The sequence below is a fragment of the Melanerpes formicivorus genome, unplaced genomic scaffold (assembly GCF_026170545.1).
Source record: "Melanerpes formicivorus ecotype bairdi unplaced genomic scaffold, bMelFor1.0.p_v2 SCAF_7, whole genome shotgun sequence".
NCBI lineage: Eukaryota > Metazoa > Chordata > Aves > Piciformes > Picidae > Melanerpes > Melanerpes formicivorus.
This window is the reverse complement of record NW_027142359.1, coordinates 20,375,638-20,391,409: the sequence shown is the minus strand read 5'-3', so window position 1 is coordinate 20,391,409 and position 15,772 is coordinate 20,375,638. Positions and strand designations below refer to the sequence as shown.

General features: G+C 50.7%; 1 protein-coding gene across 1 annotated transcript; it reads left to right on the top strand.

Moving 5' to 3' along the window:
- Positions 1–12,414: 12,414 nt before the first annotated feature.
- On the top strand, positions 12,415–15,388 carry MEIOSIN (meiosis initiator). Its single transcript, XM_068140507.1, has 8 exons — positions 12,415–12,597; positions 13,030–13,120; positions 13,375–13,450; positions 13,694–13,751; positions 13,838–14,159; positions 14,271–14,458; positions 14,774–14,863; positions 14,975–15,388. Exons 1-8 carry the CDS (start codon positions 12,545–12,547, stop codon positions 15,138–15,140), a joined length of 1,044 nt encoding a protein of 347 aa, XP_067996608.1. The 5' UTR covers positions 12,415–12,544; the 3' UTR covers positions 15,141–15,388.
- The last annotated feature ends 384 nt before the right edge of the window (positions 15,389–15,772 follow it).

The following is a 15,772-nucleotide window of genomic DNA, read 5'->3' as shown; positions in this document are numbered from 1 at the left end:
GGAGGAAGAACAACTCAGTCCCTCCAGAAATAAAATAGGATCATTTGTCTCCTTCCTGCTTTCTGGCTCCTTTAAGACAAGACAGGGGTTAAGACAGACAGGTAATGTCCAAAAATGCTTTGCTGCCTCAATCCCTTCCAAGACAAAGCAAATTCATTTGGGAGAATCCCTTCCTTCTCACCTTGGGAAAAAGCTGCTCATTCCCTTTTAAATTGTTAGTTGTCTCCTGAAGACAGAAAGTATCTTTTTGTTTTATTAGTTTGGTTTTGGTTTTTTTTAGCTACAGTTTGGAATTGGAAAAGGGTTGCCTTCATTCCCAAACTCCAGGCTGCACTGCTTTTGGAATGCAGTCACTCATTGGGATTTGCCTGGTTATGGTACTTTGAGGTGAGGAAGAAAGTGAATGCAAGTGGAAAGCTGCCGCCTGGCAGCTGTTCTGCCCTTGGCAGCAGCCCTTTCCCTCTTCAGAGCAGCCGCCTTCGCTTGAGATGCCAGGCCCAGGCAGAGCTCAGAGCTGCTTCACAGTGAAGAAGAAAGCGGGGAATGCATCAAATTGTGTCTGAAATTACTTGGTATGTTCAGAGCTTCTATTTGTAAACAGGAGAAAGGAGAGGAGGAAGCAGATGCTAAAAACCAGCAGAAGCAGTCCCTCCAGCCTTACAGAACCACAGCAGCACACACATGGAGGCTTCACGCCACCAAACTCCTGTGCTGTGCCCTGCACTTTGCTGGCCTAGAGATACTGAATGCCAGAAACACACCAAGGATCACTGAAAACATCTGCATGGCTTCAGTGGGACTCCTCCAAAGAAAATCTGTTTCTTCCTGTGACAGGAAGCATTGACACATCCTTGAGTCACGTTCTCACTCTTCTTCAAAGTCAAGATTCCAAAACAGGGAAACTTGGAAGGGAAGTGAACAAAGAGTGAAAGCATTGAGAGCTTCAGATTTTAGCTTGTTGGCTTTCTGCTTGCTGCTGCTTTCTGCTGTGCTTTTTCTGCAAACAGGCTAAGGTGCATTATGTTATCTCATTTATAATAAACTCTTATCTCAACCCAGAGGGGTTTGTGTGTCTCTGTGTGTGTGTTTACTTTCCCTCACTTCTGTGTTGGTGGGAAACAGGCAGGTTAATCTGTTTACCATGCACTAACCTGTTACATGGATTTAAAAGCTACAGCAGGAAAGAGAAGAACAAAGCCCTAACCCATTACTGTGCCTGAGTAAGGCCTGTCACACTCACACGCACAGCAAGCATCAGTTTGGCACCAATTCAGCCTTAAGTATTGGGCTGGCCCCTCTTCCCTGGGTCTGTCCAGGCTTGCACAGAGCCACAGAGAATGGCAAGCATCTATTCCACCTCTGTGTATGGATTGGCAGCTTTCCTTCCCCACAGTTCCATTTTAATGCCAGGATCTCTCTAGGGAAGAGGAACCTAAATCCATTATGCATTTAATTGTCTTTAAAAAAAACTGAGAAACTTTGGAAAAAGAAGGTCCTGCTAAATAATGCCATTTCTCTCTGAAAGCCAGAAAGCCACACAAACAAGCCACATGGACTTGCTTGCTGAAGACCCCATGTGCACAGAGCCCCAAGGAGTTTAGTAAACATGGTGGTGGCACTGTAAGTGGTGGCCCTGCTCTGTCAGGGCAGAGCCCTCCTGTTCTCACTCCCAGTGATTTGTGCTGTGGGATTGGCTTTTCCTGACCACTGGCCTCTGCATGCCCACAGACAGGGTATGGTGGCCTGCAAAACAAATTGCCATTTGCAGTGCTCTTGATACTCCAGAGATGGTAGTTGCAGGTGGCACTGTTAAATCAGTGCAGCCATCACAGGATAAAACATGAGCTTCGTGCAGCAGAAAAAGCTGCAGGGCTGGTGGCCTCTCTACTGGGAGATCAATGGAGACTTCCTTTCCAACTCCTCATTCCTGCAATGAATACTGACAGCATTGCTCCATCTTCTCTGGTCAGTCACTGCCTTTTTGTCATGTCCCTGTCTGGCAATAAGAAGATGGCCTAAGTTGGGGCTGTGTAGACATTCTTTACCTCCTCCACGCCTGTGACCACACAAGTCCATAAGCATCACGTTTCTGCATGCCTCCTTCTCCAGATACAACCCAAAATCCAGAGACTTGTAGGAAGTTTTCCTACAAATAAAGCAGCCCTTAACATCACTTCTCCTGGATGCAATGTGAGTCTGGACTATTTACTACAGAGGGAGAGGGCTGAGTGTTTCAAACCAAAACAACCACCTCCTGCTGCACTCTCGTGGTTCCTTTCTCATCCAAGACAACCACAGCCTGTTCACGCCTGCAAAGAACAGCCCTGCATGCCCAGACACCTTTGAGTTTTCATCACTTCTCAAATTCTTCCTTTCTGAAGGCACGAAGGGGGCTATCAAATTGCTGAGATTCATCTTTGCAATCCTGTTGCTGTCATCGCAGTGACCAAAACCCTTTCACCACAATTGGCTGGTGGGTTGAAAAGCTACAGCAGGGGAGGGAGGATCAAGGCAAAGCCACGTGGGCAGGCGTCGTTCCCTGGGGTGGCCAGTGACTCTTCAGCAGCATCTTGCGTTAAGACCTCGCAGGCTAAGGCAGTCAGGTCTCTGCTGTGGGAGGTGGCGTTCTCCCACCGCATCCTGTTGCACCGTCGGTCTCCCCGCGGTCACTGCTCGTTGCGGTCAGTGCTACGGGGACGTCCCTTCCTTTCCTGCCTGCCACCAGCCAACGTGCTGAATCTACAGCCGCCCCGAGTTTCGGAGCGATTCTCCACAGGCCGGGCGTTCGGCTTCAGGAGAAGCTGCTGTGCCCCAGCTGTGCCGATGCGGGTCGGGCCGGGCCGGGCTCCCCGCAGCGAGCGCCCGCTGGGTTCCGTTCCCGCCCTCGGCCTCTCCCGTGGCTGCCCGGGCAGCGCGCAGGGCTCGGTGCTGCTTTCGCGACAGCTGCCTGCTGCGGCCGCCCGGCCCTGGCGCTTTGCTGCCGAGTGGAGCATTGCGGGGCGCTCCCAGTATGGTTCATCTGAATCCTAAAGCAGCTCCAGCAACACCTTGCAGAGGGGTTTCTGCTCCCAGAATCGTTTTCCTCTGCCCAGGGGAATATTAAATTCTCCCAAAAAGAGGAGTCACCCACCCGTGTTTAGGAGGAAAGAAAGTGGGGTGGGCTTCTTCCTTCCTGTCTTCCTTTCTTATTTAGCTGGAGAGATGGCAGGCATCTGCTGAAGTCAGTCCTAGCCCCTGGCCCGTTCAGGAGGGAGCCAAGTGCAGCCAGGCTCTTGCCTCACATAGGGGAAAATAAACCAGGAACAGCAAAAAATGTCCTCAACTAGAAGCCAAGTAATTCCATTTTAGGGCAAGGGCAGCAGTAGAATTGGTACCACAGCCATCCAGCCTGACACTCCGTGCTGTTCACTGACTTAGTGTTTATACCTATATGGGAATTCCAGCTTATTTTCCAGGGGGTAAAGAGACCAGAGCTGTCCTCCACCAGGACCTATCCTTTCCTGGGAGGGAGGGAGGGAGAGATGGTGCATGGGAGCTGCCAGTGCAGCCCTATGCTCACAGCCAGACACAGGAAGGCAGCCTGGACAGGACAGGCAGGGGCATCATAGAGGAAGAGGAGCAAGAAAACCAAACTCTGCACTTTTTCCTTTCTCCAGGCCTTTGGGTTTTTTTCACATACCTGCCTTTTGGACCAGCTAAACCAATCTCCTCCCCGTCTTGACAGTCACCATGCAATGTGCAAAACCTATCCCTCAATATCTGATTTTGGCCCTGTGATGTGCCACTCTCATCCTCACAGAGCAGCTTTCAGTTTCTATACTCCCCACCTGTCTGTGAGGAACAAACTGGTGGGTTTGCCCATTGTCATTTGGGGTTGGCTTGATGCATGAGAAGTCTCCCACAGCAGAGTGGACAAAATGATGGTGCAAAGGTTCATGCACTTGTCCCAGCCTGGCATGGGCACTGGTGGCAGACGCCAAGAGTATGGAACACTTGCTGAACCCACGGCAAGATGGAGGGCTGCAGTTGGACTCTTCTGCCTCATTTTAGGCTCGATATTTACACGTGTAAATATTGAGCAACTCCAATACATTTGAGAAGACGGCAATGTTTTTCTTGCTACAGGACAGAGAAACTGTTCTCATGGAGCAACTGCGACCTCCTGTGGTCATGTAGTAAAGCTCCAGCTTTCTCCCCTGTATCAATAAGGGAGTTCCAACACTGGCTGCAGCACTAATAGCTGTTCCTATACAACTCCTTTCTTTAACTGGGAAGCACTAGCTTACTCTTAGAACAATTTTGCCTCTTTGCTAGAATTTCACTCATCTTGAGGATAATGTTCTGTGATGGAATGGGATTTTTTTTCCCTTTTAATCCATAAAAGTGAAACAAACAAACAAACAAAAAGGCAAATAAACCTTGTACAAGTAAAGCTGTTGGGGTAAATCACAGAATAATTAAGATTGGAAAATGGCATTGAGTCCAACTGTAACCCAACTACCATGAACACTAAGCTGTATCCTGAAGTGCCACATCTCACATCTACAGCTTCTTGAACACCTCCAGGAATGGCAATTCCACCACCTCCCTGGGCAGTCTGTTCCAAAGCCGGACCACCCTCTCAGTAAAGAAGTTTTTCCTAATATTCCATCTAAACCTCCCTGGCACAACTTAAGTGCATTTCTTCTTGTCCTATCCTCTAGTTACTTTGGAGAAGGACCCCCAACACCAGTCTCACTCCAACCTCCTTTCATGTAGTTGCAGAGAGCAATACGATCTCCCCTTAGCCTCCTTGTCTCCAGACTAAGCAACCCAGCTCCCTCAGCTGCTCCTCATATGCCATGCCCTCCAAACCTCATTGCTCTTCTCTGACAAAAAAAAAATAAATAATTTCCTAATATCCAATCTAAGACTCCCCTGTCAAGGAAGGAGAGGTTACATACTTCACAAGGCAGCATAGCATAATGCCCTTTCCCTCTGCTAAATATGATCCTCAAGGGATCACCCCTCCCAAGGGAGCAGCCCAGAAGGCCACAGTGCAGAAGTCGCTCAGTTACTGCAACTGAAGGAGGGCCCAGCTAAAGTCTTTTTATTTGAAACAACCTATCAAGTGACAGGAGAGGAAATGGCCTGAAATTTTGCTAGGGGAGGTTTAGGTTGGAGATTAGGTAAAGTTTCTTTGCTGCAAGATTGGTCAGGCATTTTGGAACAGGTTGCTCATGGAGGTAGGGAATAGCCGTGGAGATGTTTGGTTGGTGTTTGGACTTGAAGATCTTAGAGCTCTTTTCCAATTGAAAGAATTCTATGATTCTATGCAGTAGTCTTGAGTAAAATTATTAAATCATTGCTTCAGCTCCTTTCACTTGATAAAATTATGGGGTAAATTTATGGGATATTTTCCTTGCTGCTATTTGGTGTTAAGCCTCGTATGGCCTTCATTTGTGTTTGGAAAAGCTTTAACACAAGCAGCTATAGAAAAAATTGCCCATAATTGCTGTTCTGTGAAATACTGGTGTATCAGTCTTTCTAAATCCTGAAAATGTTTTGTTTATTGGTATGCAGATCTAGTTTGGGGTTTTGTTAATGCTTATAATGCTTTGGCCTCAGTGAAATTTCTTGACAGTGAATTTCATAGACCAGTTTTAAGCAGTCCCTACCTTCCTTCCTGAATGTATCTCTGATCACCAGCTTATATTCATAGTATGAGACACCAAGAAGTGATAGACTTGCACTTTGATTTTTTTAGATCTGTTTTTTTTTTTTTCCTTAAGGGGTTGATTTTTTCTCCACCTGGGAATATACTGAACCTGCAAGTCAGGCTAATTTCCTGTTCCTTCACCTCCACTATTTGGGAAATGGTGCTGAAGACACCTGGCTGACAACAGAACCCAAAGGTTCTGTTCTGTTCTGTTCTATTCTATTCTATTCTATTCTATTCTATTCTATTCTATTCTATTCTATGTACTGGTTTCTACCCTCTTCCTAACCCATTTTGAGTGTTGAACTCTATTTTCTGACATCACCTTGAAAGGCCTTTCTTTTTTTTGTTGCCAATGTATTTTGTTTATCTACCTTTATTCTGTGCTTCAATGCTCTTGTTGGCTGTATGTCTCCAAAATGGACTATATATAAACATACATTTATAAAGGTCTGTGGTGGTAGGGTAAGAGGCAATGATTCTATTAAATAAGAAAAAAATCTGCATCTCTGAAAGCACTTCCAGAACTGCCTCTGTAAACCACATATTTGTGAGTAGGAACACAATCTGATCTGTTGAATCAAAATGATCAGCAGTCTAGTTGAGGGTTTTGTTTTATATTTCACTATTTTTAGAGAGGTGGGTTTTTTTTTACCCTCTAAGACTCCTCCTATCCCAGACCTTTGACAGAAACCCACTTTACCCTACAGGGAGAACACAGCCTGATGTGAGAATATCAAAGGATGAGATCCAGCATCCTTTTTATTAGCTGACAGAATCACAGGTGCAGTTCCCTGATGCTACTCTTTTTATTCATCCAAACTCAGACATAACTGATTAAAGTTTCAATAATCGATTAAGTCAACATGTTTCAGTTCTGCAACTGGTCTCAGGAAAGGAGGCTTTCCCAGCAGGGTATGTGTTGGAGGGTTTTACATGATGATCTGTGAGCCCCTGGTGGTATGTGGAAAGAAGAAGGAGCAGATGGTGATGGCTTTCCCTTGGGATCCCAGGATACCATTTGGATGAAAACCTCATTCGTTTAGTGGAGTGCTTGAGGGAGCCTTGGGGCGTTAGCTGAGGAACTGCAGATGAAGGTCTGCATCACCATGGGTGGGATGGCAGGTGAGCATTTTAGCTGAAAATGATTGTTTCCACCTCGTGCCTGCAGTACCTAAGCCATCACAGTATCTGAGCCCTCCAATGTCATCATCCTTTGAAGCATCTCATCAAACAGGTTCACCTCCCCACTCCAAAACTAAATGGACTTTACTGGCTAATTAAGGGACTTTGTGCCTTCGGGCCACTTTCTACCTTCAAAGGCCAGGAACTGCAGTGGTGCTAATGAGCTAAATAACCCTTTAGTAGCTTGCCTCAAGCCCTTGGAAAGAGGAGCAGAAATGGAAGGAGTTAACCTCTACCACTCTTCACAGCACAGATTTGTGTCACAAAGTTCCAAGAATGACTTTGCTGAATTATGGTCTGTCTCTGTTTACAAGTTTTATGATGCCATCCAGGATTAACTGATTTTGCCATTAAAGGGAGATAAAATGATAAAAGTAAAAAGCAGTCCATAAATTCCAGCAACAAGGGGTGCCAACCTCTGCCTTTTGTAATGGATGGGGCTTTGGCATTTTTATGTTCCTTTTTATTTGCAGTTTGGCTTTAGCTGGGAGAGACAACATTAACTGCCAGGAGAACAGTGCGACTAATAACATCAGTTTATAGGGCTGTGGGGGTGGCTTGGAAAAGCATGAGGATATTCCTTCACACAGATAGAATCATGCAGAATGGAGGGGGAGTTGGAAGGGACCTCTGGAGATCATCCAGTCCAACCCCCCCTGCTAAAGCAGGGTCACCCACAGTAGCTTGCCCCAGAATCATAATGTCCAGGTGTGTTTGGAATCTCTCCAGAGGAGACTCCATCACCTCTCTGGACAGCCTGCTCCACAGCTCCAGCAACCTCACAGCAGAGTTCTCCTGTTCAGACGGATCCTCCTGGGTTCCAATTTGTGCCAATTGCCCCTTGTCTTATTGCTGTGCTGATAGAATGAGGGGCAACGGTTTGAAACTGGAGCAGGGTAGATTTAGCTGGACACCAGGAAGAAGTTCTTTACAATAAGGGTGGTGAAATACTGAAACAGGTTGCTCAGAGATGTGGTTGAGGCCCCATCCCTGGAGACATTCAAGGTCAAACTTGATAGGGCCCTGGAGCAACCTGATCTAGTTGAAGGTGTCCCTGCAGACAGGAGGGGGCTTGGACAAGATGACTATTAAGGGTCCCTTCCAGCTAGGTGCATTCTGTAATTCTGTGAGGTGATGACACTAATGCATCACTTTGGGATCTAGGAAGCCTGGCCTGAAGGCTGGGATATCAAGGCCATCGGATAAGTTCTCTCTTACACATTTATGTAGCTAAATTGGTCTTACAGTAAAAAAGAATTTAGCCTCTTCTACATATCACATTATCTTTAAAGACAGAGGTGTAAAATGTTTTCCCTGAAGGCTGCAAAGCTTTTCAGCTGAGAACCTTGCATATTAAGTGGGATGGTCCAAAAGTGGAATGTTTGGGAATTCTGCTTTCAAGGCTGTATTATTAGTCAGGGCCTGGATTGCATGAAGTACCAGAGGCTACCCTCTAAGGTGATAAAAAGCATTATTGCTTTCCCAGTGGATGGGGTGGTGGAGAAATGCTCTGCAGGAAGAGATTTCCTTGCAATTTGCTTGGTTAGTGTACTGTAGCATGCAATTTAGGGTAGGGGTTTTGGTGGAAACGTAAAGAGTGTGCAGACTCTTCCCAGTGTTTCTCACTCCAGGTAATCTCTAATTTCAAGTTATTGACCTCTTTCTTGCTTGGTCCTCAGAAGGTCCCCAGGCCCAGCACACTTGTGCAGCAGGTCCCTGGACACCCCTACTTGAGCAGGTATATTATGTCAAGATGTGAGCTTGTTTGTCTCATGGGGCCTTTCTGGCTGGTGTAGCTGATTCTTATGTCTGTCTGTCACTTCCAGCCTATTCCAAGCAGTGACATTTTTGTGATGAACTTAATGAGGTTCTTCTTACCTCTGGGAAATGCAACAACAACAACAACAACAAAAATCACTTACTGAGAGCTAGTCCAATATATCCCAAGCACCGATATAGGCTGGGCAGTGACTGGCTTGAGAGCAGCCCAGAAGAAAAGGACTTGGGGGTTCTGGAGGATGAGAAGCTCAACATGAGCCACCAGTGTGCACTTGCAACCCAGAAAGCCAGTCAGATCCTGGGCTGCATCAAGAGAAGCATAGCCAGCAGGTCGAGGGATGTGATTCTCCCCCTCTACTCCACTCTGGTGAGATCCCACCTGGAATACTGCATCCAGTTCTGGAACTCCTATTACAGGAAGGATCTGGACATGCTGAAGTGCATCCAGAGAAGGGCCATGAGGATGATCAGAGGGCTGGAGCACCTTCGCTATGAGGACAGAGTGAGGGAGTTTGGGACCATTCAGTCTGGAGAAGGCTCCAAGAAGTCCTTATTATGGCTTTCCAGTATCTGAAGGGGGCCTATAAGAGAGCTGGTGAGGGACTTTTTAGGGTGTCAGGTAATGATAGGATTAGGGGGAATGGAACAAAAATAGAAATGGTTAGATTCAGATTGGATGTTAGGGAGAAATTCTTCACCATGAGGGTGGTGAGACGCTGAAACAGGTTGCTCAGGGAGGTGGTGGAAGCCTCATCCCTGAAAGATTTTTAAGGCCAGGCTGGATGTGACTCTGAGCAACCTGATCTAGTGTGAGGTGTCCCTGCCCATGGCAAGGGGGGTGGAAATAGATTAACCTTGAGGTCCCTTCCAACCCTAACAATTCTATGATTCTATATTGTCTGGGTTGACAGAAAGAGTAGAGGGAAGGGGAAGACACCCAGCGTTAATGAGCTGGTGGGAAAAAGCAAACTGTGGTGGTCTGACTTCTCCAAAACAAAAAAAAACTCCCTGAGAGGAGGTTGGAGTGAGGTGGGGGTTGGTCCCTTCTCCCTAGTATCAGGTGATAGAATAAGAGGAAATGGCCTGAAATTGTGCCAGGGGAGGTTCAGGTTGGAGATTAGGAAAAAATTTCTTTGCTGAAGGGTGGTCAGGGATTGGAACAGGCTGCCCAGGGAGGTGGTGGAGTCACCGTCCCTGGAAGTGTTCAAGAAACCTGTGGACATAGCACTTCCAGACATGGTTTAATTTCCATGGTGGTGCTGGGTTGAAGGTTGTACTCAATGATCTTACAGGACTCTCCCAACCAAAGCAATTCTATGATTCTAAGAAGCATCAAATTGTGTTGATTTGGCTTATGCCAAAATCACCACCCCTGCCCCACAGAGGAAATGGGGGAATGCCAACTTCTGGGGGACTGTGTGTGTGCGCAGCATGCCAGATGGCTCCACTTGACATGGGCCACACAGCCGGCCCTGCTGCACTGCTCCCTCTGCTCCACACGACTCTGCGGTGCCCACACTGACCTCAGCTCCCACCACCGTTCTGCTCCACACTGCCTACCCAGCCCGGACAGCTCCCTCTGCCCCTACCGCTCTGCCAGCTCCACACCACCCCATTTCTGGGCCTTGTTTTCACAGTGTGCACCTGCTGCCAAGAACCTGGGACTGTTCCTCTGGTAATTCTGCAAGCTAGGTCCAGAGAATGATGATAGCCTTTGCTCTTACACTCTCTCTTCCCCTCTTTCTCTCTCTACTTTTCCCTCTCCTTTTCCTTCCCATTTTCCCTCTGCTCTGGTCCAGTCATCCAGAGAAGGGGAACAAAGCTGGTGAGGGGTTAGGAGCACAAGCCCTGTGAGGAGAGACTGAGGGAGCTGGGATTGCTTAGCCTGGAGAAGAGTAGGCTCAGGGGAGACCTTATTGCTCTCTACAACTACCTGAAGGGAGGTTGTAGACAGGTGGGGGGCTGGTCTCTTCTCCCAGGCAACCAGCACCAGAACAAGAGGACACCGTCTCACCAGGGGAGGTTTAGACTGGATGTTAGAAAGAAATTCTTCATAGAAAGAGTGATTAGCCATTGGGATGGGCTGCCCAGGAAGGTGGTGGAGTCACCATCACTGGATGTGTTTAGGAGGAGACTGGATGGGGTGCTTGGTGCCATGGTTTAGTTGAGTATATGGTGTTGGATGATGGGTTGGACACGATGATTTTGAAGGTCTCTTCCAACCTGGTTTGTTCTATCCAATTCTATTCTATGCTAAGCTAAGCTAACCTAAGCTATTCTCTTCATCAGCCATTTGGTGCTGATTGCCTATACTTCAGGGGAGTTATTTGAATCTTAGCACTACTTCCTCTGCTGACCAGGGTTGTGACACTAAAAACAGGTTATGACAGTGACTATTTCTGGAGTCCACTTATCCCCTCCAGTACCTTTTCAGTCATTTCTTCATCTGATTCCAAATCACCATAGGCTAAAAATAAAGAATCAGATTGTGAAAAAATAAAGGGAATTCAGTTTTAAGTGGTGATGAAGCAATAATTTGATAAGTACGTGTGGTTTGAACCCAGTTCTAATTCCTGGTGGATTTTATACTTTCTGTAAAAAGACTGGACCTTCCTTGCAGCTGCAGCTTTTCCACCAACAGCTGTAGCACCTGTGCTTCCTTCCTCTAGATGTACACATGTCAAAGCATGTTTCCATCTAAATTCAGAAACAGTTCACACTTAGGACTGTGAGATATAAGGAATATTAAGGAATTCCTTTCCAGTCAGGTGCAGATGGAGAAATCCCGATGTGTTATGGCATGTGAGGCTGTCTCCCTAACCACACCCAGGCCCTTTTCTTCCTTCTGCTCTACTTGTCCTGCACCTGCTGCTATTCTTCTTCACTGTTGTCCCTTGACAGTGCCCCACTTCCCTCCTTGCCCTCCCATCCACCTCTGGCTCCTGTTTCAGCCTTCCAGAACTTCTTTACTCGTTTTCTTGGCTCCTGAAAAGCCCTCTCACTCTGCTGAGTGGCCAAAAGGAGCCTCGCTAATTTTCTTGCCCAGGCAGAGGCATCTTCTGACACAAGGTGTCCTAAAAGAGGATGCACCAGGACGTAGAGTTGGAGACCCATAATACCAAACCTTCTCCAGAAGGTGTCTCTCTCTCTCTCTTCCATTTTTCATCCCCTGCCTGTGTTTTGGAATACTGTATCGTTTTTACGGGTGTCTTCCTGTTTCTCTTCACTCTCACCATCAGATAGTTTTTTCCTCCTGGAATCCTCATGGTTCCCCTCTGCCTTGCTCTTGGGAGGGGATGGCTATTGTCAGTGCTCACTGCAATGATGCACCTGTGATCACAGTCTGTGCTCGGGGAAATGGCTCTGCCCAGGTGAGGAGATAGAATAGAATAGAATGGAATAGAATAGAATAGAATAGAATAGACCAGACCAGACCAGACCAGACCAGGTTGGAAGAGACCTTCAAGATCATGGTGTTCAACCCATCAACCAATCCAACCCACCTAAACAACTAAACCATTGCAAGATGCTGACTTGAGTTTCCCCTCAGGGAAGCCTGGCTGGCTCCGAGGTCCTGCTTGCCTCGAGATAGGAAAGCGGGGCCGTGCCTCGTTGTTCCATTGGCTGCTCGCGAGCCACGCCCTTCGCGAGCCCTCGTCCATTCGGTGGCGCGTCTTGCTCTGGCTCCGCCCCGAACCACAGGCCACGCCCCCACCTGTCGCTCTCTCGGCCCCGCGGTCTGGCGCCGGCTTTGCTCGGGAAGTTTCGAGCGCTGGTGCTCGGGCCTGGGAACACCCTTCGGCCTGGGGTCCCCCGGGTCCAAGCTCTCCCCACCAAGGTCGTTTGAGCCCCGGTACTTGCCCCGCCCCTACCCCGCCCCAGATGCCGCAACCGGGGGGCAGCGCCCGGGGCCCGAAGCAGTCCCACAGCCACTGGTGAGGGGGCCGGGAGCTGGGGGGGGCACCGCGTCCTGCCGCCGGTCACACCACCCACGTCACTCATGTGTGTCCCCTCAGTGGATCCCCGAACACCCTTTGGTGCCTCATCGGGCCCTTCCGTGTCCCTCCCGGTGATGCCCGTGTTCCCATCTCTCCTCCCATGGTACCCCCGACCCCCTGCCATCCCGATTGGCCCCCTGTGTTTTACCCCCGATGTCCCCCACGCCGGCGTGTCCCGTTTGGGTATCCTTCCGTGTCCTCCCCGCGGTGTGCACGCCTTGGGCTCTGTCCTGATGTCCAGCACCCACACTGTCTCCCAGCACGTCTCCTCTGCTGCCGCTCGCTCTCAGCCCTCCGTTCCCCTGTGCATCCTACCCTGTTACGCCCCACCGTATCCCCCGACGTTCCCCCTCTATGTTTCCTCCCCAGGGCCCCCAGCCGGGACTGGCGCTCGCTGCTGCCGGACCTGGAGCAGATGGTGCCGTGGCCCCGAGGCGGGGGACGGGGGCGCCGCACCCAGGTACGGGGAAAGGGTGCGGGAGAAGGGGGCAGAGGGTAGAGGGTTGGTGACGGTCTGAGAGGGACTCCTGGATGCTGGGGGGGCTCTTGGTGAGGGATGGAGGGGGGACAATGGGGAGAGTCGGGGGGAGGTGCTGGGGCTTGTCTCTGTGATGGTGAGCTCTAGTGGTCGGTCTGGGTGTTGCCGGGGGGGTGGGGGGTTGAGCACTGCACGCTCTGGACCCCCCCGGACTCCCTCTCCCCCACTTTCCTCAGGCACAGGTGCTGGAGAGCGTCCTGGGGTACATCCAGTACCTGCAGAGGACCCTGAGCATCCTCCAGGGTGGGGCAGGTAATGGGGACCCTCCCCATGACTCCTTCAATTCCAGGACGCCCTCCCTACACCCAGACCCCCCCCCCACCCCCCCCCCTCGATTTTTGAGGTTCCCCTCCCCGGAACTCTTAATCCACTTTGGGCCCTCCTTTATAGCTTCCTTTGCACCCTCAACCTTCAAGCTCCCCAGGCCCCACTCAAGCTTCTCTGCCCATTCTGAGACGACCCCCCCAAATTGGTGACACGCCCCCATCCCCACAGGCTGCCCCGCTGGCGGTGACACCGCAGAGGTGGGACGGAGTGCTGAGGCCACACAGGGGTATGTGACAGGTTGGGCGGGGGTCGGGGGGAGAGGTATGGGGGAATACCCTGAAGTGCTAACCTCTCTCTCGCCCCCCACCTCAGGCAGCAGCTGGTCCCCTACGAGGAGAAGGAGGAGGAGTTGGGAGGAGCCGACAGCCCTTGGCTAGGCCCTACTGGGCCCTACTGGGAGGTAGTGGGCTGGGAAGATGGTGTCCCCCTGTCCCCTCCCACACAGCAGGAGGGGCTGCTGGGGCTCAGCCCTTCCCTGCTGGCCTCGCCGCCCTCCCCGGGGCCCCCCGATGAAGTGATACGAGGTGCGTTTGGGGGACCAGAGGGAGGGATCTGGACTATCCGTGTGTGTGCCCTGCTTAGGGTCACTGTGTCTCCTCCAGCCCTCTTCGCAGACATCTATCTCAGCCCGCAGGTGGGGACCGTCATGCTTCCCTCCTCCCCCAGTGTCACTCTTTCTCAGTGTCACACCCTACCCTCCTAGCCCGATGTCACACCCCCCACCGAAACACGACTGTTCTCACAGGCCCCAGCAATGGCACCGCATGAAGCAGTGGCTGATGGCAGCACGGTGACCCCCAGGGTGGCCGTGGGGATGGGGAGGACACCGCAGGGACAGCGGGGACGGGGACAAAGTGCTCCCCCCCGCCAAAAGAAGAAATGTGTGAACGGGTTCATCATGTTCTGCTGCATGAATCGGAAACCCTACATGAGGTGGGGACACAGGGACAGTGGGGAACTTCCATTATGGGAACTGGGGAGGATGGAGACATGGGGACCCGGGTAGAACCTGGGGACCCTTGGGAAGGATGGGGGCATGGGGATACTGGGACTCCAGGAGGACCATGGGACCCCAAAGATGATGGGAACTTGGGGACCTGCACACCACAGGAGGGTGGCGACCCTCCAGGAAGACCTGGGGACCCCTGGAGGATGGGGACAGTCAAAGGAGCCATGAGCACTGGGGAGGGATATGTGGACTTGAGAGAGATGTCCCCAGAGGTGGTGAACCCCCGGTGATGGTACCAGAGCCCATCCGGGACTGCCCTCCACCGTGGTCACACGGGAGCTGGCGCAGCTTTGGCGAAGCCTCAGCCCGAGAGAGCGCCGCCCGTACTGGTACACACTGGTTCATACTGGGCACCTGGATGCCTGTGTCCCCTCTGGACGCCTGGGTGTCCCCCTTCCCAGATGCTGGGGTCCCACACAATGTCTTCCCTGTCCTCACAGCCTGCGTGCCCGGCGCTTCAACCGTCTGCATGACCGTATGATGCGGCCAGAGAGGGATGGGGATGGTGACAGAGATGATGATGGTGACACTTACACTCCCATGCCCCTCCAGCTGCTGCTGGCCACCCGTGCTGGCACGCTTGGGGGGGGCCCTTTGCCATCCTAAGGTGCCCTTTTGACTCCATATCTGTTCTTGATCCCAACGCTGTTTCTGTCTTCATCCTTTCTCTGTCCCTGTCCCCTCTTTTATACCCATCCCTGTCCTTGTCCATGTCCCAGTACCCCTAACCCCCACTGTCCTTGTCCCAGTCCCCACTGCTGTTTTTGTCTCCATCCCTGTCCCCAAATATTTATTCAGCTGGGAGGCTGGTCCTGCCCTGGAGGGGGATGGGGATACCTGGGGACTTCTGAAGTCCCCCAACTGGGGCAGTGGCTGTCCCAGCTGGCTGCTCACTGAGTTGGCCAATAAAATCTCTTCTTTATCTTTGTCCTCTCCTTGTGTCCTTCTTCCCCATGTCCCAGGGTCCCAAACAATGCTGACAGCTTCACTGGAGCCTTTAATTGCTGGGGGGAGGGGGAGATGCCAGGGACCCCCTTCAATTCTGGCCTGAGCCAGTGCCCATAGTGAGTATCAGGTACCTGTGGAGACAGGGGGGACTCAGGGACCAGGCGTCTGGGGGGAACCTGTCTCGGGGGATGTGATGGCTGTGCGTGCAGCCCAGCCAGCAGCAGGGAGGGGATGTGGCAGTTTGGGAACCTTGTGGAGTATCTTGGGGATGAGAGACACCTACAAGGTGC